The 26,365-nt window shown below is 34.2% G+C and overlaps 2 protein-coding genes across 8 annotated transcripts in view; one reads left to right on the top strand and one right to left on the bottom strand.

Moving 5' to 3' along the window:
* LOC138328457 (transmembrane protein 131-like) overlaps nt 1-20,455 on the top strand; it is a 51,873-nt gene extending 31,418 nt beyond the window's left edge. The window contains exons 26-38 of one of the 2 annotated variants that reach the window (XM_069275263.1): nt 1,647-1,842; nt 2,438-3,345; nt 3,915-4,054; nt 4,328-4,533; nt 5,217-5,329; nt 7,305-7,382; nt 11,171-11,404; nt 11,718-11,814; nt 12,141-12,250; nt 12,717-12,917; nt 13,522-13,646; nt 14,047-14,223; nt 16,692-20,455. In XM_069275263.1, coding sequence (XP_069131364.1) covers nt 1,647-1,842; nt 2,438-3,345; nt 3,915-4,054; nt 4,328-4,533; nt 5,217-5,329; nt 7,305-7,382; nt 11,171-11,404; nt 11,718-11,814; nt 12,141-12,250; nt 12,717-12,917; nt 13,522-13,646; nt 14,047-14,223; nt 16,692-16,913 — 2,807 coding nt within the window. In that variant the 3' untranslated portion in view covers nt 16,914-20,455. The remainder of the gene's footprint in view (nt 1-1,646; nt 1,843-2,437; nt 3,346-3,914; nt 4,055-4,327; nt 4,534-5,216; nt 5,330-7,304; nt 7,383-11,170; nt 11,405-11,717; nt 11,815-12,140; nt 12,251-12,716; nt 12,918-13,521; nt 13,647-14,046; nt 14,224-16,691) is intronic. The other variant, XM_069275264.1, reaches the window with a different exon arrangement.
* Nucleotides 20,456-21,709: 1,254 nt separating this feature from the next.
* The window catches only part of LOC138328462 (Krueppel-like factor 3), a 49,503-nt gene continuing 44,847 nt past the window's right edge, over nt 21,710-26,365 (bottom strand). For all 6 annotated transcript variants that reach the window (XM_069275272.1, XM_069275273.1, XM_069275274.1 and 3 more), the window contains one exon: nt 21,710-26,219. The gene's annotated coding sequence lies outside the window, so the exon portion shown is untranslated. The remainder of the gene's footprint in view (nt 26,220-26,365) is intronic.

Below are 26,365 nucleotides of genomic sequence, written 5' to 3'. Positions count from 1 at the left end.
CCAGCAAAGCAAATTACATAAAATTTACATGGGCCCCATTATCATTATACCCTCATAACCTCAACAAAATAAATATATATTCCTTATATTTACAGTTTTTCACGTAAATGAATATTATTTATTCTCGCGATAGTTGCATAATTTTTATTAAAATACCCTTATTGTTTACTCTTCCTGCATCGTCAACCAATTCGATTGAACAGCTGACTGGAATCGGGTCATTTATATTTTCCTGCCAAAAGTGGGGTCATGACCCTACGTTGCTACGCCAGCGACTATTTCCGTAACAATGGAATCGCTGCACGTGTTGTACTATCATTATAAGCTGATAATGATAATACTAGAAAGCATGGTTATTGAGTCAATGTCAGTGCAAACTGTAAATATTCGACAATAAATCATACTTTCCCACGTCCTCCTGGGATCTCGAAGCGCTGTATTGCTTGGGCATAGGTACATATCATAGCGAAGGGATCTTGACGGGGATGAAAAGTACTGCTTTATCACTATGGATTTATTGTAAGCATGTTTTACTGTAATTGGTTCAAAGAAACTGTGTATATAAAAAACTTGTGCTTAGAATAAACTCTTTCTACTTGATGTCTGTCTATTTCTTTATTTTAAAGGGACATGAACCTTAATTAAGTTGTTTTGTACGCTTAGATATGGTTTTCAGATGTTTATTGAATATTTTATTACAATGATTAGTTATCTAAAACGTGGTTATCTGAAACGACAGGAAAACGTGGGGAATACCTACCCCAAATATGATTAAAATAGACCGTCATATTCTATTTTTGGAACACAAAATGAAAGCTGGCCGAAAGCGAGATTATAATGAACAACAAACTTGCTGAAATGACTAGGAATATTAGTTTTCCACATTTTAAGAATATTTTCTAATTTACGATGGTTGACATATGAAGTATAAGCCATAATTGTTAATATTCGTTATAAAACAATTTGTATTTAGCATAAGAATGATAAGTCAAAAGTCAAACGAGACTTTTCAGTCGACGGGACACCGCGAAGGGAGGTTCTTGACTTATTGCACATATGTACATCACGCAAGTATAAATTGGGAAGTTGCTCCTGTCTCTTGCATTTCAGCAATCCATTTATATTTACCTACTTTCCCAATCGCGTACGTTACTGACTCTTGTAGTACTCTGTTTTCGATAGGAATTGGTTTGTGTTTGCTTCACGTTTTTGAACCACCACTTTGTTTACATTCATTTAATTTGTGCAGTGCATTGTGGGAGGTCACTGAAGTTCAACACTCCTATTTTTATCACACTCAGTCTACAAAATTTGATCGTGCTGGTTCAAAATACAGAAAGATGGAATTTCAATTATAATTATTTTATTTGACACATTTTCACAATAACTTATATATATTACTTAGTAAGGTATCTGACACGTCTTAAATATGTAATTTACTCAAATTTACATGGTTTATTTAGGTCCATGTCCCTTTAAACCAGAAGAAATTGAATATTAATGTATTTTTTATGTTTTTATTTTTTTTTACTTGATATTGATATGAAAATAACCTGGTAAAGCAAGAAAGATGAAAAGAAGTCTGAAAATTAGTGATCTATTTTAATTGCTACTTTCATTGTCTTGTATTTTTGTTTTACTTACAGAAAAGAAGCACACCAAGACTATGACGCCCAATTTTACAGTGAGAAGATCCTTTACTCTAAAAAATACGGGGGAGCTTCCATTTTATGTTCATGGATACAGTATAAATGGAGCGCCCTGTGAAGGATATGGCTTTAGGGTCCTAGATTGTGATGGCTTTCAAATGCTTCCAAATACCAGTCGCAAAATAGACATAATGTAAGTTTTAAAATCTACTCATTTATAAAGTCATTTCTAAATTGTTAATTGTCATTTGGGTATCTTGGACAAATTCTCATCAGGTCACATAACCATCTTATACCCTTAAGCCGTTAATTTTCTTGAGGTTAATATATTTGAAATTTTACGAAACATTGCTTTGATAGCGGACAATTTGTCGGTAATGATACATTATGGGTAAATCGTTTATGATTTTATAGCCTTATTGCAAAAGTTTAATACATTAAAATTTAATTGTCTCATTGACCCACACAAAAAATGGTTCTGCAGTATTTTGACAGTTAATTCTCTTCAATATCCTTTTTAAATTTCACTTGAATAATCACCATATTTCCTGTTTGTTTTTATAAAATCTGAAAAATATAAGTATTTGAAATCTTAGTGAGAGACAATACAATATTTATTTTAAACAGAGTATGATAATTTTCAATTCAAAAAAAAAAAAAAAAAAAAAAAAAATCCAAATTTCTGCTTTGTTGTAGAGTAAATTATAATTTCAATTCAACTGAATACTTTTCAAAACTTTATAAGAAATTTTTGTATTTTACAAGTTCACATTTGCTTTTATTTGTAGGTTTACACCAGATTTTACAATGTCGAGAATACGTCGGACGCTGACAGTATATACCAGCCTTGGGGGTCCAGCTAACTATACCCTACAGGCTACAGTCCCGCCGCATACTTTGTCTAAATGCTCAGCCGCTCTACCCCGGCCTAACTGGGAACCTGTGCTATATTACTCCATAGTGTGCGCCATGGGCTTTCTGCTCTGCTGTATTTTAGTAGCGGCCTACTTTGAAGCAGACCGAATTTTTGTGTCCGATATTATCCGAAGAAAGATAAAAATCAGTAGTGCTACTCAAACGTTTGATAAGGGTAAAGTTTTTGATCTCAAGCAAGTAGCAGGCATCAATAACTGCACCCCAGTAAAGCTTTCTCAACTGAGCGAAGGCCGAAGCCCACCTACTGCGAAACCGCTTGTGGAATTATCTAATGGGCACGTAGAGCACAATTCAAAATCGCAGCCTTTCTATTCAACACTTCTCAGTATTGCTAAGAACTTTTTCTCCCCAAAGCCTTCCCGTGCACCTAGCAGACCAAAAGTGGAGTCGCAGGAGACTTCAGAACCGCCACAGCCGATTAGTAACAACATAAAATCAGGACCGGAGAAAGATAAGCCTTCTCTGAAACAGGAATCCGTAATATCCGAGAAATCCATACCCCAACAGAAGACAAAACGATCAAAGGCAGCTAGACGACAACACGATCTCCACCTTAACACTGAGAACCATAGTGTCTCCTCCCGCGGGGGGAACAAAGACACACCCAACCAGGACATCAAAAAATCACCAACTGAGTTGGTTAATATACCAGTAATTGAGAAACAAGACCGATATGGAAAGTCAACTTCGACGACCGATACCCTAGACGATATCACCTTACCTGACGACATAGTTAGCACTACACAGCCAACTACAGAAGGTAAGGCACAATTCCCTCGTATACTCTTTTAACGTACTTATTTCGGGGCAATCAACTGTTAGTGCGACATTAAATTTAGCGCAATCATGAGTTTGAGCCTTTATTTCTGTTACATCATAAAAGATGTGAAGATAATTCAATATTTGTGTAATAAAATTTCAGCACAAAGCTGCTTGTGTCAAAAGTACAAAATATGAATGCTTACAATTGCACCATATATCTGCTTATTTTCAAGGTTCAAAATGTTCCCTATTTTCATTTAAAACAAGAAAATTAAATTTTGAAACACTCCAAATATTTGCTATCAGAATATATGTTATTGATATACACCTTATTTATGATTTTGCATGTTAATATTTTTACAAAAATTATCAGCCATAGTTTTAGATAGTTTCACAGTTATCTGCTCTTGTTGGTATTTATCAATTGTTATTCATTTGTTAATCATAATGATGTCATAAAAGTGACATTGTAATCAGGTGTTCAAAATCTTCAGACGAGTTTGACAACTGAGAGTTTTTCCGACTTTTAAGTGTGTGTTATTAAGGTTTCACTGAATTTATTCACAGGTAAGAAAGGTAAGAAAAGGATGAAACGTTCAGAACGAGACGCGATCCCAGTCAACAGATATCTGCGGAACATCTCAGACGACAAAGACGAGACATCATCCACTACGACAGAATCGTCAGTAGGGGAGGAAAATGAGAAGGTCAGTATATTAAAGAATTATGTTTAATCCATGATTTCTATTCGAGTTACTGTAGATTAACTTATACTCGCTGGGACATCATTTTGTGTTTTCATGACTAAGGACCATACATTTTCACGGTGAATAAATTTCGCCATCTTAACTTTTGGGTTCTACTTCATCTTTACTTTTTAGTGTTTTTCCGTGATGTATAATCCAAGCAAAATGCTTTGTCCCATTGATAGTGTTTATTGAAGCCTCTGACTGAACTGTAACAATGTCAATATTCTACAGAGCTCCAGTGCACGTGATTCTACTCCGGAACCTCCCGTATCCAAACCACGTAAGACAAAATCTAAAGCCCGTACAGTGAAAATGGTTGGCCATTATGACGATACCTACGATGAAGACGAGTTTGAACTGACCTCTAAATCTAAAGCCCACAAGAGGATCAAGGTCAGCTCCAAGGACACATATGGAGGCAACATCCTGATGCCAGAGTAAGTATGAGGTTAATGATATTGTAATGATCTGTTTGATTTCAAATTTAATTTTGATGTGGCATAACTCGCAAAGTTCATCTTCAGTGATATTTTGCTTCAATTATTTAAATAATTGATATAAAACTCCTTAAAGAATAAAAGTAGTAGCAGATACTATTTTCACATATTTTCATATTTTCATGCCCCCACCTTAAAATGTATTTTTGGAAGGGGGCGTAAATGGTTACCGACATCTGTCCTATTCTGTCAAGTCATGTCATGTCATGTCGTATTGCTTGAAGAGGAGGTATTGCTATGCCTCTAACAGACATTATTTTAGTTTATTATTGGAAATACTTTCAAATATTTCCCTGTTCATATTCGACCATTCATCTGGCCAAAGGGTCAACAGAATCAACATGTAATGAATTTAGGTCAGAATCAGCTTTTAATGAATTTACATCAGAATCAACATTGAATGAATTTATGTCAGAATCAACATTGAATGAATTTATGTCAAAATCAACATTGAATGAATTTAGGTCAGAATCAACAATGAATGAATTTACATCAAAATCAACAATAAATGAATTTATTACTGATTCAACATTGAATGAGTTTACTTTAGAATCAACATTCTTAATGAAAGTAGCACAGCATAGTCATAAATTCTAATTACAATATATTTGCTTAATTTATAGTACCTATGATCTACCCTACAACTTGGAAAGCAAGGCAGACAAACAGAAAAATGGCAGTTCCTCGTCGGACAACAACAACAGAAAATCCGGAAAATCCAAGACACAGGCTAAAGGTAAATTTTACACTTTGATATATATTATAGATTTATGTTTCTTCTGTTGTTGGGTTGATTTCCTACTCAAAGTATAGTCTACCAACTTACTAATTATTGTCCAGTACCCTGTGTGTTAACATGATCTTTTGAATTTGATTTTTGCCACAATATTGTGTTAAATTAACTATTGATATATGTTTTTGACTTTGGTGTTAAAAGTAAAATTAGTTTAAAATTAAGATTTTATAATTCTACATATGATGTAAATAACACAAACATACAAATTTGGTACCTGTCTATTTCTTCTAGTGTTTATTCTTGACATCTGTCAACAGTGCATGTAATCATGAATGTATAGATAAAAATCTTCTGATAAGATTTGTCTCCCTTTGTTCTAGACATCTCTGCAATCTCATTGGTTGTGACAGATTTGTCTCCCTTTATTCTAGATTTCTTTGTAATTCAATTTGTTGTGACAGATCCCATATTTCGACAAAATAATATAAGGGTGCTAAATTACACAAGTAAAAAGTCAGTCACATTTTCTCAGAATTTAGCTGTAAAGTAATAGAAAAAGGGCAAATTTAAAGTAATATTGTTACTTGTCTATATTAAAGGAATTTGCAGCATTTAGTTCCCATATTTGTATTAGAGTTAACTGCCCTTGCGAGTAGATATTTATTATAATCTAAGTCATTATGTTGTGAGAAAAAGCCATGTTGTTTTCTCTGAAAAATATGACATTGCTCTCAGACACCCATGACGTCACAATCAATACCTACCCACAAGGCCAGATAACTCTGTAATATGCCAATACAGAATTGCTAATTGATAGACCCCTCAAAGCTAGAGAGTTCTCCATCTTTTTTGTTGATTCTCATTGTTGTAATTTTATGAATGCAATGATATTACACTTTTGTATTCTGTATTGTTTTTTGCTAAATGCATGATATTTGGTTCATGATCTCATGATCTGCAATTTGGAATGTTATAATATACATACTGTATTCGACCCAATAAGCTCCCATGTCCCTATAAGCGCCCCTCCCCCATTTTTAGGCCTCAATTTCAATTGCCGATGCATAAATAAGGACCAAAATTACATAAAACGGTACAGATTTGCAATAATTTTGACTTATTAGCACCTTTTCATCTTTATAAATTTTTTAAGTGCCCTGTGCGGTTATTGGGTCGAATACGGTATATAATAATGTCATTGACTTACTTATAGCAGCTTATTATTATAGAGCTTGTTTAACTGTTCTAGTTATAAGTGTTGTAATGTGTCAGTTACTAAATTTTATCTTATTAATCTGAGCAAAATTCAGGGCCATGCCAGTAGAAGGGACTCATATTGACGAGAATTTCGAAAACTAGAGCTATCTTAACTCTTGACCCCTGAAAATTCATAATGAACTGCTCCATCCTTTGAACTAGAAGACCTCAAATGTGTCAACATGGGTTAATAAGTTAAGGAGAGGCTGTAATAGACTTAGATACTAAGAGAACCCTGTAATGTTAAGCAGACTTTCAGGAAATGAAATATTAGATTTGAAATTGACATCAATTATATGTAGTGGCAGAGTGACATCAAGAAAATGTAATGACATGAAGACTGGAGTTTACTGCACATGTAGGAAGCTTGGGATGCATAAACTCTCATTCACTCCTGAAATTTTGTAATGGACTGTTCTAGACTTTAGTTAAGGAGATTCTAATGTGTCTTCAGGGGTGAATAAGTTCACATTTTGTAAGAATTGGGTAGTATCCGGATGTGTAGTATCCGGATGTTGTGAAGTTTGGATTGACATCAAGACATACAGGGTAACATCAGGGACATGTAAGGACTAGTTACTTCAAGGACAAAATAAGGACTATTAAAGTTAGGTCAGACAAGTTCAAGGTCAAGGACATTGCTGGACATCAGGGGTTGGCTAGATTACTCGTGTGCATGTCCACTGGCTTTAGTGTGGATGTTGTTGTGTTTGTCTAGGGCTACCCTGGCCAGGACCGGACACAAGTGAGGAAAGCGATACGCCGCCTAACTGGGACACGCCCAGTTTGGTACCTGGTCAGTTGACTACCTGCTTCACTGGTGCCTAACTCGGTCTCCTAAACGCAAATCACTGCAGTTCTCTCGCACATAGCGCTGCTTTGCCTTATAGCTCTGTTATTTTGTTTCTGCCAAAATCACACTCGTTAAAAATCTCACAGCTTACATGTTTATTATTTCGGCTCAATGCTTTTGTTTTTGTTTTTTTTTTTTTTTCTGAGAAAGAAATGTAAAAAGAGAAAAATCAGAGTAACTTCATAGTTGCCTGCTTTGTCATTTAGAGGCGAAGTTAAAAAAAAAGTTAAAAGAGAGAAATAATGGCACATTTTGAAGTCATATAGAATCAATTCAAAATCTTGATGAGTAATTTTGAACTTGGAAATAAAGATTTTCAATTACGGTTGTGACAAGGTAATGGCACCAAGAGAGCTAGAGTGTAGTGTAGATAGACTGGTGGAGGATGTGTTAGACTGAGAAATTGTTCCAACAACAAAAGGCTATAGGAGTTCTGTTTTGTTTTACATCCTACCAAAAACTATTCTCTTAAAATTTTTGTCATGTTTTGGTGGTGGAAAAAGCCTTCGTAGCAAATTGCTTCCATATTGAAATATCACGGGTTAACACAACCTAGAAATGGAGGGTTAAAATTCCAGACACTTAAACCACTCAGTTATTGTGACCCAGAGGTGAAGGGGCTAGTGGTTGAATGTCAGACTGGTTTACCATTCAGCCACTCTGATCAAGAGGTGGAGGGCAAGTGGTAGAATGCCTAACACTTTTACCACTTAGCCACTGTGACCAGGAGGTGGAGGGGCTTTTGGTAGAATGTCTGACACTTTTACCACTAAGCCACCGTGACCAAGAGGTGGAGGGGCTATTGGTAGAATGTCAGACTATTTTACCATTCAGCCACTGTGATCCAGAGGTGGAGGGCAAGTGGTAGAATGTCAAACACTTTTACCACTTAGCCACTGTGACCAGGAGGTGGAGGGGCTTTTGGTAGAATGTCTGACACTTTTACCACTTAGCCACTGTGACCCAGAGGTTGAGGAGCTAGTGGTAGAATGTCAGACAATTTTACCACTCAGCCATTGTGACCCAGAGGTGGAAGGCTAGTGCTAGAATGTCAGACACCTTAACCATTTAGCCACCTTTTTATCCCCTGCTCTCTACGAAACGGGGGATATTAATTTGGGTTTGTCCGTCTGTCCATCTGTCTGTCCATCTGTCACACTTCGTTTCCATGCAACTGTAACAAATGTTAACCGATTTTCTTCAAACTTGGTGACAAGGTTAAATGCCTTAAGGGCTTGGCCAAGTTCGATAGCGATTGTCGATGGACTTTTTTCAGCGGAGTTATGGCCCTTTGAATGACTAAAACCGTCATTTTCTGTCATTTCTGTGCAATAAATGTAACAAATGTAAACCTATTTTCTTCAAACTTTGATTGTGACTTTCAACGGACCTTATTAAGCGGAGTTATGGCCCTTTGCTAAAATTTTAAAAAGTCGGTTTCTGCCACATCCGTACAATAACTGTAATAAATATTAACCAAATTGCTTCAAACTTGGTAACAAGGTTGAATGCCAGAAGTGCCTGGCCAGGTTCGATCAACTCTTTCAGCGGATGTTATTTATCAGAGTTATGGCCCTTTGATTTACTACAAATGTCATTTTTCTGCAGTTTCTGTGTAATAACTAACAAATGTTAAAACTAATATTGTTAAAACTTGTTAACAAAGTTAAATGCCTCAAGGGCTAAGCCAAGTTCGATCGCCACTTTTGGCAGATCTTAATTAGCAGAGTTATGGCCCTTTGATTTAAAAAAAAAAAGTCATTTTCTGCCATTTCCCTGCAATAACTCTAATAAATAGTGACCAATTTTCTTCAAACTTGGTAACAAGGTCAAATGCCTTAAGGGCTTGGCCAAGTTCGATTGCCGATTTTGGCGGACATTATGTAGTGGAGTTATGGCCCTTTAATGTACTAAAAATGTCATTTTCTGCCATTCCCTGTGCAATAATTGTAACAAATGTAAACCGATTTTCTTAAAAGTTAGTATCGAAGTTAAATGCCATAAGAGCTCAGCCAAGTTTAATAGTCACTTTCAGCGGACATTATTTTACACATCTTACTTCCGAATAAGACTTCAGTTCATTTTTTCATGTTTCAACCAAGGTTAAACCTAACCTCAATAAAGTCTACCTACAATATGTCCTGAAGGCGGGGGATGGAAAATTTCACGAATTTGCTTGTCCCTGCTTTCTCTGGGCTAGATTCAAGAAATTCTTTTATATAATGCTAGCTACTTTCTCAGTAGCTTCCTAGATTTGAATTCTTTATAATGTTACATTTTGTGTGTGATCCTGTCGTAGATTATGATGTATACCATTATTTAAAGGGACAATTCAGTCTAAGAGAACATTAAAATTTGTACATATATCGGCAAAAAACCCAGTTCTAATGGAAATTATATCAGTCGGTTTTACTGTGATATGCCTGAAAAGCCCATGGAGGTGACTTTTGTGTGAAATGTTCAAACTCGCTCGCTATCCGTCATTACACACTGAGGTCGAACTTCTTGTATGCCGAACCCTGTCCTTTGCTCGTAGAGTAATGCAAATTTTGTCCAGAACTGCTCAAATCGCTCTGACAGTAGTGTGTTTACCTTATTAGGTGAATTGTCTTGCCTAAAAAATCATTTTATCACCTCCTCAGTGGTTATGCAGTTCATTTGTTTAACGTGCGTGACTTTGGCTCGGTATGGGTACAGCGTCCATATTGTACCTGCTAAATCGTTTTGATCAACGATTTTATATTTCAGCGATATTAATTAAAATACTTAACAATGTCATGGAATTGGTGAATGTTTTACGTTAAATGTTTCATAAGAAATGTAGAACAATACATTTATGCTATATATATTGCTTCTTGGTTATGTAAAAGAATTAGCCTGAGTGAATTGTCTCTTTAACCAGAGTATGTAAACGGGATAAGTTACACAGTGTTATAGATGTGTACAAATATGAGCTCTCTAATCCTCTCTTTACTTTTTGTTTTAAGGTTGAATTTAGAAAAAGATCATATTTATGATACCTCTGACTGATCTCTCTTCACTTGCCTAATGTTATGAATATGAGAAAGAAACACTAGATTAATCGTGTAAATATCATAATGCTGCTTCTCATTTTGGAAAACAGATTTCAGACCTCTGCTGTTCTGACTGGTGCCATTTAGCTGAAAACATTGTTTTGGTATTCAGAACAACTACTTTTGAATTTTCCAGACATCATTATCGGGATAAACTAATTAAAAATAGGATTGATAAATGTTACGGTCTGTAGTGTTTGATGCATGTTTTTGCCTGCTGTAACCTTGACCTTTGTATTCCCTTGACCTTTGCATTACCTTCACCTTGACCTTTGTTTTGTAGTGCTAGATATAGTTTAGCTGAATAATAAAATAACAGGATCTGATGTTGAGAATTTTTGTTTCAGCATGTGAAAGTGGTTTTTTATTTCTTCTCTTATCCCCCACCGTTTTTTATACAATTAATTGAAAAATATTTACCAATTGAGGCAAGCATGATAACAAAACAACTTTTCCTTCATTTTTTTCTGCAGACACCTCTTTATTTTGTAAATATGTTTCAATTTTTTTTATATTTTTTATTCCATTACCTAATAATTTGTGGCATCTATATCTGTAATTTACCAATAAGGAGTTAACTCCCTTATCAGCTGCAAAGCACTTATAATGGACATAATTCTGTATAGAAATAAAACAAATATGATCTCATATTTTCAGAAGACCTCAGTGAACTGTCCATTCAAACAGAAAACTTTGCCCAGAAACAGAAATCACCAACTACCAATGGCTTTAGTTTTTCTCCGGACGGACTCACAAGTAGCAGTCGCTCGAGTAGCTACAGTAGCATTGTTAGTAACAATAGCTCGGAGGGTAACGGACAGAACAAAGGAAAGGCAGAGAAACGGTTCCCAACTGGTTTCGTACCCTTCTGTGGCGATACTGCCCTGCCAGGTATGTTAACACCTATATATTCATATTGAACTCTTCCTGCCTTTGATTTAGAAGAGCTCAAAAGAGCATTGAGGGGTGAGAATTTATTCTGTCAATTTGAGCACTATCTAGTGTTCTTCTATTGCTTATAATGAGTGTAATGTCCTAAATTTGTAAGAAACTGATAATTACAGCAACCTGATTAAAATGTACAAGAGCCCAACCTGTCACTTCTATCTCTTGCTGTAACTGAGAATATTACATGCAGTACCCTCTTTACCTTTGTCCAGTTAATAATTTTCTGTCATATTTTAATCCTAATTTGACGTTTCAGCTGCTATTGGAACCAAGGCCAAGTCAGCCCCTGTGGGAGCTGGGAAATCCCGTGGTAACGTTTGGAAGAACACCCCACCGTCATCCCCAGATATTGTGTAAGTATTCTATTATAAGTATCCTATTATAAGTATTCTAGTATAAGTATTCTATTATAAGTATTATTATAAGTATTCTATTATCTATTATAAGTATTCTATTATCTATTATAAGTATTCTATTATCTATTATAAGTATTCTATTATCTATTATAAGTAGTCTATTATAAGTATTCTATCAAAGTTACGCTGTGAATAGGAGAATTCTTTATTATTACAACTGTATCAAAAATAAACTACAGAAAACCTGTATCTCCCAAGAAGATTTGAACTGTTCTGTATGATTTAGATGTACATTTACATCTAACATTTTGTTTGTTTTCCAGCAATAACAGTTTTGGTCTACAGACTATCCAAGAGACACGTCTGACATCTGGTTTGTCTGAGTCAGGTTCTGACCCGTTCGCTCAACAGGACACTCCGTTTGGTAATACAGGTAAGAATACCAAGGTCAATGCTGAAAACTTCCGTCAGATAAGTGAAATTTTTTATCATACTGAAAAAACTTTACATATTCTTAAATACCATTATAACTGTATAAAAGATGAAAATAAAAATAAGCATTTACTGTTACTAAAAATTCACGAGGTCAGTATTTCGCGATTATCTTAATGGCCCATGGGCATATTCATGGAGATTATATTATGTGATTCACAGATTCTTTTAATACTTTGAACTATTGTATTTAGTTTTGTCAATGAATTATTTAGTATATTTTGCTGCAGTTCAAAATCGCAGATATTGTTTAAAACGCGGATATAGCTAAAATAAATCATTCACAAAATTTAACAGCTGAATTTTTCCAGATCTCTAGATACATGTTTCTGGAGTGGAGATCAACATAAAATATCTAAAACTCATTTGAGATATTTCATCAGTATTCACTCTGTTTCATTTTGCAGTTTTCCCAGATACACCACTGTACAACTACAGTCCCACTGGCACCACAAGTGGAGGCATCAGTCCCACGACCCCCACCACACCGACGTCCATCGCCACCAGCACTGCTGCTCCCGGATTTGACCAGCCTCAGACCATGATGCAGAAGTTAATGGCAGACAGACGCCGTCGCGTAAAGGAACATCAAATCAGATTCATGAAGGGTAAATATCATCTTCTACTAAAAATATCAACCCAGACGCCAACTTGATTTGCGCTCTTCTATAAGGAGAAGTCTTCTCGGGAGATTTTCCATCCCATAGATGGAAGAGCTTCCAGACGCAGAAGCACTACAAATCTAATTATTAGAAAATACATTATAGAAATGGAAAAGGGCAAATCAAGAAAGGCTCAGAATGTAAGCATTAAAAAATATATATCCATAGATTAGCGATAAAATATGGTCCATTTGGGTAGTTAAGGTTTCTGGGTCCACTTATGTAAAGCTCCTTTGAGACTGAGATTTCCTCAATTTAAATATTTCACATAGACGATGCTTTGCTTAAGAAATTTCTCATATTCAAAATGTCTTATTTAAGTAGCAGTTAGGTGTTTTCTAACATCAACCATCCAAATATCCACCTGCTGACTTGAGTCGTTAAGTAGTTTAAAGGTGGTTGACATTGAGTCGTTAAGTAGTTTAAAGGTGGTTGACATTCTGACATTTTGCATGAAAGCTTTCATTTTGGAGAAAAAGCAGGATGTAAAGATTCTCCCCAGGTATGGCACACATAAAACTTGAAGTGTAAATATTGACGTATTTTATAGGACAAGAATGGCCTGGCTTTGACTACCCCGCCGTGAGAAGTGAAAGTTTGTGGGACTCTGAGTACCACTCCATGGACAACAGAAACCAATGGTCAACCACAACGGACTCACCACCAGCCACCTCTGTACGTCTGGAAAATATAAATAAAATATTATAGCTATTGATAATATAATCCACTGATAGTTCAAATTAACTACTGAGAAGGTACTGTTTGTATTTAAATGAATTTGTCACCTAAATCATTTCCATCAAAGGTAGCTTGTTCTTATTATTAAAATATTTATTTACACAAAGTGCAAACAGTTAAAAATGGACGTGAATTTATTAACATTAGGAGTACAACTGTACTATTGAAATATTGGCTATGTTAACTTTCCTGGACTAAAGCAACAAGGGGACTTTTACGTGAACTATCAACTTTAGGTTCGATGGATTTTCAAAATTTAACATATGGTATGACTGAGATTTCAGGGGCTTGATTGGTTTAATATAGGGAAAATGTAATCATGTTTTGTGGTTTGTAGAGCGGTGGACTGTGGAGTACCCTGACTAACAGCGCTAACTCAGGCTGGAACTCTCTAATGTCCTTCACCTCTGGCTGGGGTGGTAACGCACCCGCCTCAACCGTGGCTAATACCATGACAACCGACAGCTTCAGCGTCAACAACGGCGACCAATCCCCTACAACTCCTAACACACCGGTTTGTTTGATTGTGATACTGTAAAGGGGTTTTAATTCTCTATGGGGTTTATATTTCGATATATTCGCAAATATTTTTAAAGTGCCAATTCAAATTCCCAGTGAAAATCAATACATAGTGATCACGTATATATGGAAAACTAGTGTAGCGGGAATATTGAGTGTGTTTATATGCCAAAAACTAGTGAAGCGCGAATAGTGATTGTGTGCATATACCAAAAATTAGTGTAGCACAAATAGTGAATATGTGCATATACCAAAAACTAGTGTAGCACAAATAGTGAATGTGTGCATATACCAAACACTAGTGTAGCACAAATAGTGATTGTGTGCATATACCAAAAATTAGTGTAGCACGAATAGTGATTGTGTATATACCAAAAATAAGTGTAGCACAAATAGTGATTGTGTGCATATACCAAAAACTAGTGTAGCACAAATACTAGGATAAGTTCCCTATTAAAAAGCATAAAATTTAGACACCTGAAAATCAAAATTTTAAAGTTTATAGTAATGAGATTTACAGGTACAGTCAAAATTGTTTTAAGAGACCTTCCAAAGGAGACTGAAAAATAGGTCACATATGACAGTTGGTCTCTTAATTGAATCACCCCTTTCGAAACAATTAAATACATGTATCAATGTATATTGTGGGACATGTTTTGACAGTTTTGTTGTACTAAAAACAGTCAAAATAATAGGAAATTATTAAATATATGATATATCACATAATCTAATACATCTTTTAATTATGTATTTAATTTTAGGCACTTTTATTTTTCAATTATCTATTTATTTTTTAGTTATTCATTTATTTCATAGATAAAAAAAATGGGAAAAAATAGTGTGAAAAAAAAAATAATTTAAAAAAAATCCGGAAATCAGCTATTTCCGACTCCTCTATTACTATCTCCCAAAATGACTGCCATCATGCTTAGCTACACTGATACATTTTCAGTACCATATTTCTACATTCATGTCGTTCTTATGTGAGTAAATCATTGTTCATCATTATTTTAGTTGGTTTTGGAGGGGTACGGACAAAAGACCCCCCGGACAAAAGCCCCTTAGGACATAAGCCCCTAGGACAAAAGCCCCTTGGACAAAAGCCCCTCCATACTAATGGAAAAGAGGAAAAAAGCCCCTTCATTTTTCAAAAAAAAATAAATTCAAAAATATAGTAAAAAAAAAATATAAAATATTTTCTTATATCAGTTTTTTTTCTTCAAATATACATGTAGTTCAAAATAAGACACAATGTAATAATTTACTGGATTATTGGGATTTTACTAAAAATTTGATAAATTGATTTCATGATTTATAGAAAAAAAATGTAAAAAATTATATTGATGTTAATCTAATTATGACACTATATGATAGAAATATTTTGTAATTAAACATACTTTCCTAATTATCTATATATAATCAATGCAAACATCAAGCTGTTAGCCTGGTAGGTGTGTTATGATAAAGTAAACATTAATGGTTTCTTGTATATATAACATTCTAATGTCTATGTATACATGTTTTTTTATTCTTTCTTTGGTATCAATAACTCAAAAAATTAAAAGAATTCAAATGTTCACATCATAATTATGCTTTTTTATTATGTTTGACACTCTTCTCTGATAATACCCAAATGTATCAAATAGCAAATAAATATCTAAAAAAATAGAAATAAGAAAAAATACATTATTTTATAAAGAAGGGGCTTTTGTCCGGAGGGGCTTTTGTCCTAGGGGCTTATGTCCGGGGGGGGCTTTTGTCCAGGGGGGCTTTTGTCCTACACTGGGTTTTGGAAGTGATTATTCTTGATTTTTATCACAAACATCGTGAATAAATAGCACAATTTCTTTGCAATATCCAGCTCAGACATGCAGACGGCTTCGGCCATCGGTACCGAAGTCGAGAGACTTCATGCATGAATAAGTGCTAATTTATGTCAAAGTGAACACCTTGTGTATATAACCAAGCCATATGGATAGCTCTTTTGTCTTGCCTTAATGGGGCTGGGTTGGAAGCCCTACAGGATAGTTAACTGGCTTGGCTTTATATATGAATAGAAGACAAATGCATGTGTGATTTGGGTCGTTAAATACAGAACATCGAGTGTCGTTGGATCCTAAAAGTATGGTCGCTTGTCGCATAAGACAGACGGTCGTTTAATACAGATAGATTATATAGTAATTTTCGCTGGGAGGAATAATTTAGGTCGTTTAAGACAGAAGGTCGCTGAATTCAGAAGGTCGCTAAGGCAATTTTGACTGTATGTCCCTATTAGCTGCTAAATAACCTCCTCTCAGTTGTTTTGCTACATACCTGAGTAATTTTTCTTTGAAATAAAGCAGTGCATATGGAATTGGAATATGGGAAGGGATGTTTTTTTATATTACGGGAAACTTTGATGCAAATTTGTTTCTAAGTATTTAAGATTTGAGAAAAGTAAAGTAATGTTTTATTGTTCAACAGGAAAATGTTGGAACATTCAACCCCTTCAACTCGATGGCTAACATTTGGGGACCCAACGCTCCCAACACCAGCAGTGGTTGGAACTATCCCCCACCAACAGGGGACAACATGAACTTCCCTCCCCCGAGTCTGGAGGGACAGGGCATGCCTCTACCGACCGGTGGTGAAGCCAGGAGTTTCACGGCACCAACAGGCGACACCAAAGATCGACAGTTACAGTAGACAGTTGTAGAACATGAGCAGTTACCTCCCTTTAACCTTTGTCAGTATTGCTTTTACACATAAATGTAGGAGAGATTTTTAATTGATTTCCAGATTATTGTTTTATTATTTTTCTCTTGTTGTACACAATAGAGCTTTAGCTTTGAGTTTTGGAAGTGTGAAGTGATGATCATGTGATTTGAAATGCTGGAAAATATCTTCAGATAAAGATATTTAATGATGACATGTTTGGATAAATATTCATAATAAAATACACCAAGAAATTATTTACGTATTTACTGATGAATAAACATGACTTTTTGAATATTAATATTCATGAGATTACAACTACAGTTACTGATGAATTAACATAACTTTATGAATATTCCTCTATGAATATGCATCAGATTGCAACTAAAGTTACTGATGAATAAATGGAACATTTTGAATAAAAACTCGATGGAAGTGAATTGACCTCAACTCTGTAAAGTATACACACCTTAATGAATATTCATCACCACCTAATGATTGCCCAAATGATAAGAGTTTGATGAGTTGTCATCTTAGTGTTTAATTTTTTGAAGATATTTTTTCTTGAGGAATAATTATGAATAAACAAGACTTAATGAATATTCATCACTGTTATATAATGTAGTGTAATTTGCTGTGATGGTAGACTTGAACATGGATTGTTTGATTTTAATAGTAACTTGTTATTTTTACCGTGTTTTAGAAGATTTCAATCATTTTTATAGATGTGAGCTATCAGTGTTTGTAATGTGTTTCCATGTTTCTGTTTAGAGATGAGAATTCGTGTTGATAATGTATATACCTGGTCTGACCTTAGGTAGACGGCCATTTTGTTTTAAAACGAAATAACCCTTGCTATAGTAAACCTGCTCATGTTCGACAGCGCTGTTACAACTGTCGATGTCACAGTCACTGTGACTCTTTCTTTGTTGGTGTTGTACTGGTGTTTTAACAGTGCCGATTTGTCAGCCTGAATTCTTGGTAGTGTAGAATAAAATGAAAGCAAAATTGAATTTCTCATAAAATATGTATTAAAATTCTTTGAAAAAATGTGTATTAATTGCAAGAAACATCGGAATTTTAAGAATATTCCACAAACGGAAATTAGCAGTCTTTTATTCTTTGTAAAAAAATTTACATTCATGATTTCGAAAGAAATGGAGGGAGCTAAATCAAGGCAAAAATAATTTTTGAAGTTTTGCTCTTCATTGGTTTCCACACCAAGAATTCTGATGGCCTAGATTTTTAATATTTTATCGACTAAGACTTTTCGATACCAGCAACTGATCCGAGTTTGAAGGATTTGACACCTGTTAAGTTGAAGGAGGGTGCCATTCTTTTATGATCAGTGATATTGCCCCTTTAAGGAGGAAATGCTGGAATACCCAAACTGGACATTAAAACTGGACATGACTTTGAATCCTATTGACAAGTTTCCATCATGTCAATGGAGGGCTAGTTCTTGTGACCTTTTGCTTGTTACCAAAACCTAGATGAAGAAGTAAAAAAAGATCTTTTATGCTTCATAAATTGTGATATGTATCAGATGAAAGTACTGTTCCGCTATGTTCTCGCTAGGACCACTGGAAGAGAACAGAGAAGTATAAGATGTGTTACGTTCTCACTACGACCATTGGAAGAGAACAGAAAAGTGTTGAATCAGATGTTAAATTACGATCAGATTTTTATATTTGAGGTAACATTGATGCTGTCTTCATACATAAACATGTATTTGAATAAAGCATAACCAAAAAATGTATAGTCAAACCCGTATATAAAAGACACCCTAAATACAACACATTCTGTTATAGATATTCTTTATACAGAACAGATTTAAATTTAGATTGTCCTCTGAAATATATCCTTTTTATAACGGTGTCATTTATAACAGGTTTGACTGTACAGTACAAAAAAGTTACACTTTTGGAAGTAAAATACAATGTAACTTTGTAAAATAAGATTATAAACAAAAGAATTTGATGAAGTTATCTAGTGTCAATAAGAACAGTCCACATCTTGAATAAAGGCCTTGTTTACTCAATGGCCTACATGATAAACCACAACAAAATGTGACTTACCCCCTTAAGTCTGTAACAAGTTACTGGCGACGGTCATTGTGACATTTCGGCCTTCTCTATAAGAAATCCATTGTTATTGTTATGTTTGATCATTTCTTGTTGTCCTTTGTTCAGAGCTGAAATGTCACAACCACCATCACCATGGCAACCAAGGTTACTCGATACTCAAAAATTGGTGCCACGCTACCATCTGTAGAACATTCCTCCATCTCTGCACAAATTCTGTCTTACAGTCTGTCGGGCCTCTTTCTTGTTACTCAAGTTTGTTGATTTGTAATAGCAAAATATTGTAATTATGATATTTACAGTATGCTTCAAATACCGGTATATAATAATTTCTATTTTACAGATATACAAAAAGTATAACTCTGCTTTGATACAGTTTTAATGCTTTTATTTATATTTTTTACTGCTATCATAGAGATATGAACTCAATTAATTTTTATGATTAATTAGCTTTGTTTCCCAAATGAACAGACTTGCTTAATGAGAACTTTAAGAGCTTGGCCACTAACTATTATGAAGTTTGATTAAACTTTTACGACAGACAGACGTCCACACATTAACTGAAGAACGGTTTTAAAAGCCAGAGGGTTGTTAGATGGGGGTATATGGGTGTATGAGCACAAATTAAATTACACATGTAATAGATTTTAATGCTGCCACAGTCATGGAGAATTTATGTTATTCTTCAGTCTTTGTCCACCCTTGCAAATTCATTTGAACTTTTCTAAACTAAAGCTGGAACAGTTTATTGTAAAGTTACAGGGGTAAATGAATCAACTTTTTTATCCCCTTCTGTCTTCATTCTTTATCTCCTTTCTTTGATTTTATTCTTGAAAGGAGTTGCTGTCCCATTATCTTGCCTTGTTCATATATATATTTACTGTATATGTAAATGTATTAAATATACAAATATACATGTACTCTACCTATGTTTTAAAACTTTTACATGTTTTAATGAAAAGAAATCCAGGAAATGGATTGTCTTTAATATTTCAAAATTAGAGATTTACATTCTTGATTTATCTAAATCCTAGTAGATTTAAATAACTAATTCTAATTTTGTTTGTATCGGTAAATTATACGGAATAAAATCATTTAAATGATGTTTAAGAAGAACATGCCTATTATATATAAGTCACATTTTGTTGTGCAGACGAAGCACGCTCAGTGTTTTGATTTTTGCCCGATTTTAGATCACAAGTTACGGATTGATGGTTCTCTTTATCTGACCAGGAGGGTCGGAGTTGTCTTCAGGGGTACCCTTAAGGGAATCCTACCCAATATTTTGTGAGGTTCCTTTAGGGAACTCTTTACCCAATACTTATAATATTTCTGCGAGGAATCTATGGTATTACATACACAGTAACAATCTAGCTTCCACAATATAAGCAAAGAAATTTTTCAAACTTTAAAGTAAAAGACTTTAATAAAAAATGTTTTTACTGCAAATCCTTGTTTTGGTTGTATTTTGTATTAGCAAATAACAAGTGTTATCCAGGGACTTAGCCAATGATATTTTTGCTATGCTACTAGTGTAGAGCTACTTTTGTTAGCTGTACTGGACAGTAAACCATTATGACATCATAATGATGTGACATCAGAAAGGATGGCTTGAAAAAAAAATGGCTGCCTCCACTGAATTTCTATTAATATTTCTCAAAAATGTAAGTCATTGATATGAAGCTTTATGAAACTAATGAAGTTTATCTTTTTTTTCTCCCTTTCATTTAAGATGCTATATTCCTCTGATTTATGATTCCTCTGATTTATGATGGTTGAGACATCAGTTATTCTACATTTACAACTATCAGTCTACCTCATTCTGGTCTGTCAGAACTACTTCCCTTTGTTTCACTTTATCAGTACCGACAGACAATCCTAACATTTTGGAGAAATTTCCATTAATTCTTCGGAAATTATCAATATTTCCAAGCATTGCCGGAAATTTCTCCGAAATTAAAGAGAGGTACATCAAGGGAAGTAACTCTGATGGATCAGAATGCTTTGCCTCTAGCTGTAAATTGTTAGGTTTCCTGACATTCGATCACATGTGGATCAAGAGTCCAAGGCCACTAGAGATAGTTCAATAGTGTGAAAAATACAAACATTCAGGTCATTTACAGCTAGGTTTCGTACCGTAGATTCGTCATCAACTTGATCTCTAGAATACCAGGTATTAATGTCTATCAAGATTAGGTTTTGAGACCACAAGTTCTCAACATCAAGAGCCTAAGGTCAGTGTGACAGTTTATGCTCGTCATCTTCAAGTACCTCGTACTTTTGCTGTACAAACTTCCTCCTTCGATGACCGTAGCTAACAGTATGAAGCATACAAACATTTAGGTCATTTACAGTTTATGTAGATACATTTCTAGAATCTTTTGAATATCTCCGAAATCATTATTAAAATTTGGCTTGATGTTTTTTGTTTCTGTGACATCGCATGTCCTGACTGTCTAGAAATTTCAAACAAAAGGGAGATAATCTGGTATATGAATTTAACCGAGACAATTTAACTAATAACTTGATTAATGTTTGGAAGCCAGTCTACAGGTTATGGTCTACTCATAATTGGGTACCCAACTATAGATGACACCACAGCTTTGTTCTGATGACGGTTAAATGTATGTTTAGTATAGCCTAACATAGTTCAATCACCCATGGGTCTCTGATGATGATGAATATCACAAATAACAACAACTATTTATATTTGATTCTAAATACTTTTATTATTGAAACAATGATTGTTCCATATCTTTCATGGTCAACAATAGCTGACCTGTCTCTTAAACATGGAATCGCTTCAGTTATTCCTTCAAAGCAGCGAAAAAAAAAAAAGAAAAAAAAAGACAATGTTTCTCTTCCGCTCAAAAAGAAATGGAAGTAGTATTCTGGGAATTCCATGACTGATGTAATCTTCTATTTTGTGTAATGACAAAATCTTGAGCAATCATACCTAGCACACCATTAACAATCACACTCACAACATAACAATCTACTCATCGCCATAGTAACAACATAACACCTGTTACCATGGCAACAATATCTAACAAAATGCTTCACTAGCAAACCAAACAAAACACAAAACATTCAATAAGAAAAAAATCATCAGAATTGGATGTTGTACACCGTGTATATGTTCGTAGATTATTGCACTTAATAAACATTTGACCCTGTGACCTTACAGGGATGCCCTTTGACCTTGAAAGGGATGAATATAATATACCAGGTAATGAAATCATTCAGTGGGATGAATTTGTGACTTTCTGTAGGAATGGTTAAAAATGTACTGAGATAACAATAATAAATCCAATATTATTGTTTATTTATAATCAATTAGCTATTTACAAATTATTTGATTAGCAAATATTTTCATCAATTATGATATTGTTGAAAACTACCGGTATATACCGGTAGTCATTTCTCCAATACATGGCAAGGCGGAAACGCAACATTAATTTCTATGAATTAATTAACTCCCATTCATTTGAAAATCTGTGATCATGTGAGAACTTCTAAAAATCAGAATTCGATGTAGTAACTTCAGTAATTTGATTAAAAACAAAATTTTCAAAACAGGTAAAGCAGGTAACAATAACCTCATATGCACTCTATCTGCTAAAAACCATATATTTCACTCCAAAACAACATGTACACTTCTGTAAAAAATTAACCACATTCATAAACTCTGATGTTACCCGATATATTTACATATATACATCAACTCCAGTGACAAAGGGAGGTAACTGTTAATCACCTGGCGAGGGGAGGTAATTAACTGTCCCCTGACCAAGGGAGAAAACTGTTTACTGATAATTATATATACAGAGCACATTAATTTGTTACATCTGTGATGAAATACTGCAGTTAAATAAGTTAAAGATAAATAAACAAATTTTTATATACAGCACTTAACAGTTAAAAAGAAATGTGAGGAATACATTTACTTGAGAGAAGCTAAGGTTAAAATACTAGAAACATAAATCAAGACTTATAAGCATGCTGGAAAGAAGTTAAAAAAGAGTGAAAGAATGTTGACGATTGAAAACGGAAGGATAATACTTTAAAACAGATTAGAAAATAAAAGTAAGATGAGGAATTGTATGTATTGACAAATAGCACCATGTCTTTCAGTGACTTCAACATATAAATTAACACCAAAATATTTTTACACAAAAGCACGGAATAATATAAATGTGCAAAGCAGACACGAATGAAATCTCGATGTGTTAAATTAAATTTATTGCTAACTACATGTTCAATCAGCAAACAACAGATGATTTTTTTTATATAATTGTATCCAAAGAATACAAGACATTTTTCAAATTATCATCCTCAACATCATCCCCCATAATTTCATCAACTACTAGAATTGATTTCTTCACAGAAAAGATACATTTTGAATTGAATTCTTCACAGAATAGATACATTTTGAGTTAATTTCTTCGCGGAATAGATACATTTTGAGTTAATTTCTTCGCGGAATAGATACATTTTCAATCATTTTATTTTACCTGTAAATTTCATAAAAGTTTTTATATTTTTTTTTTAAATCAAAGCTTATTTAATCATTATTAAAAACTGATAAAGAGTTGATGACTTTAACTGAAGTTAGATTTTTGTAGATATTTTCCGTATATATTTTCTTTATACTTGAATCACAGAATATTTCTGGCAAGACTCTGATCGTAGGAAATTCTAATTATGTGAGGTTTTCACCTCGTTACTACACCAGGGAAGCATGCCATCACAGTAAAAAACAAAAACAGTAAAATATGTACAAAAATAGATCAAAAACAAACAAATAAACAATTCATAACAGTGTTTCTCGGTCTAGTACAGATATATTTATTGCAGATTTCCGGAAGACCAGAAGTAATATAGGTCTATTGCTTTTAACTCAGGTTTGTCTGGGTCATCAAAACCCTTGGCATGTCACCAAATCTTAAGTTGTCTTGTGCTATATATAGCTAATACATCATTTCATCCACAACATTGACAACAGCATGTTAAAGAATAAAAAATACAATTATGTAGAATTGTGCCAAAAGTTCTTTTCTACCTTATATTTTGATTTTCTTTTAACAAAATTATCATAGAAGAGGGTTTTTTTCTGTTCCAGGTGTATTAAATATGCATGTTCCCCCCATCCCCACTGGAAGTGACATGGCAGTCACCTTCTAGTAACCAATGGCAACCAGATTTAGAAAAATCAACTTGTATCAAAAATTTTCTAGTTTTCTTTTAGTTTTCAAATAAGATATTTTAAATTTTGCATTAACTTTTTGATACTAACTTTTGCTAAAAAATCCATTCATCAAATAAATATTTAATATTTGCCAAGATTACTTCATAGTTCAGATGTTAGCTTGTGCAGCAGACTTTTAGATTCAATTATCGGGTACAATATACCAAACAGAACAAGAAAAAGGATCCGTTAAAAACTTAGGTCGTAAATTGCTATAAAGCTAAAAAAAAAATTGAAAGTTGAATTATTTTTCAAGATTTCATTTGGTAAACTATTTTTTAATGAAAGGATGTGGCCAATGAAGTGAAACAGTTTGTTGCATAGATCCGACCTAATTCACCCATTAATGAATTTAAAAATGAAATGAAACTTTATTTTACTTGATCTGCTTCACTTTTGCCCAAAACTGTTTTATTACTTCGTAATAATTACATCATTCAGACATCAACTCTGTATTTATTTTTTACAATAATAATAATAAAAAAAAAACACACCCTAAAACAATCTAGTTCATGTGAGGAATGTTGCAAAATATTGCAATATAATTAATCAATAGATATGATTTTAATCACAAACACTAATTATTTTTGCTCTTTTGATCTTTTTGAATATTTTTAATAGTACAATGTTTATCTGGCATATTTTGAAAAAAACCTTTTAACTTGTGTTATTTCCAATCTGCTCAAATCCCCATACACAGCACCTTTAGGTGGCCTCAGCCCTTTGATTTGTTAAAATAAGAGTTATCAAGCTGAGAAGATTTTTTAAGATATTTAAGTTAGCTTACTTATGGTAGAAAAAGGAACAATAGTGTTGCTATATATTATTTCACTACATGTATGATATAGCTTCACTACTATTTAAACCTTCTTGAAAATATTCAAAATTAAGTACAGTTGTACATAAACATTCTCTGTGATTCTGAAACCTTGTCTTTATCCTCTGTTCTCATTAGAAAAAAATAAGCATATGAAGGATGATAAATGAAGAACTAAAGTATATTGTTGAGGCTATAACAACAGTTTGTACATGTGTGTGTGTTTCTGTGTCGATTCCCACACATTGACTGTTCATTATCATATCGTTAACGATCATTTTGGCAGTGTAAACAAATCAAGTGACGTGATTTCCTTTGTAGAAGGATGAGAATGAATACTGACGGTGTTATCATATGCACTTTGAGTCTAATGTTGAACCTATGTCGCTCATACACATGGTGGGCGGGGCTTAGCAGCCATCTTAGCTGTCAATCATTGCACTTGGGCATCCTCTGTAGAGTGCTTGAAGGAGTTTACTGATGATCCTTTATTGAGGGAATGTTCCCTATTGTCAATTAAGCCTTTGGGGGCGGAGCCTCACAACCTTGTACTAGTAATGCCGTGGAATTACACTCTACATCAAGTTAAGGTGAACTTGTCCCAAACCTCTATATCTAATACAGAGATTCTAAACTGTTACCAAGCAACACAATAGCACAATATCTTCCTGTCTCCTAGCAACAGCTTCCTGTCTCCTAGCAACACATAGTAAACTTCTTTCTGTCTCCTAGCAACAGCAGCTCACATTTTCTTGTTGCCTAGCAACAAAGACGAAGTAACAGCTCCTTTTCTCCTAGCAACAATAATACTTAGGTGTCCCTGAAACTGTAATTCACAGCTTCCTGTTGCCTAGCAACCAGTATTATACAGCTTCCTGTATCTGCTGCAGCCTCACTTTGGCCGGTACTGGCCGTAAGTGATCCTCGAACTAACGGAGGACCACATGACTGACAGTGTAACATGCAGGTAATCAGCATCTTCAATAACAGATCATCCATCTGTGATCACAGCTGTCTGAACTGAACCAGCAGTTCAACAGTTGGCAGTAGTAGGGTTATTGCTGGTGGACTTGGTTGGCATGACAACCGCATGAAATGGTGGATCATTTCCATATATGGTAAAAGAACCTACTTAAGTCAAGCATATCCTACAATGAAATTGAAAAAAATCATTCAGCAGGTACAACTGAAATCACATTGAGGCAGAAAAAAATAATTAAAAGTAAATATTATCAAATCAAAAATAAATATTTCTTCTTATATCAAATTATTAGGTAGACAGTAAAAAAAAAAA

The sequence above is a fragment of the Argopecten irradians genome, chromosome 7 (assembly GCF_041381155.1).
Source record: "Argopecten irradians isolate NY chromosome 7, Ai_NY, whole genome shotgun sequence".
Classification (NCBI taxonomy): domain Eukaryota; kingdom Metazoa; phylum Mollusca; class Bivalvia; order Pectinida; family Pectinidae; genus Argopecten; species Argopecten irradians.
This window is presented reverse-complemented; position numbering and strand designations above follow the sequence as displayed.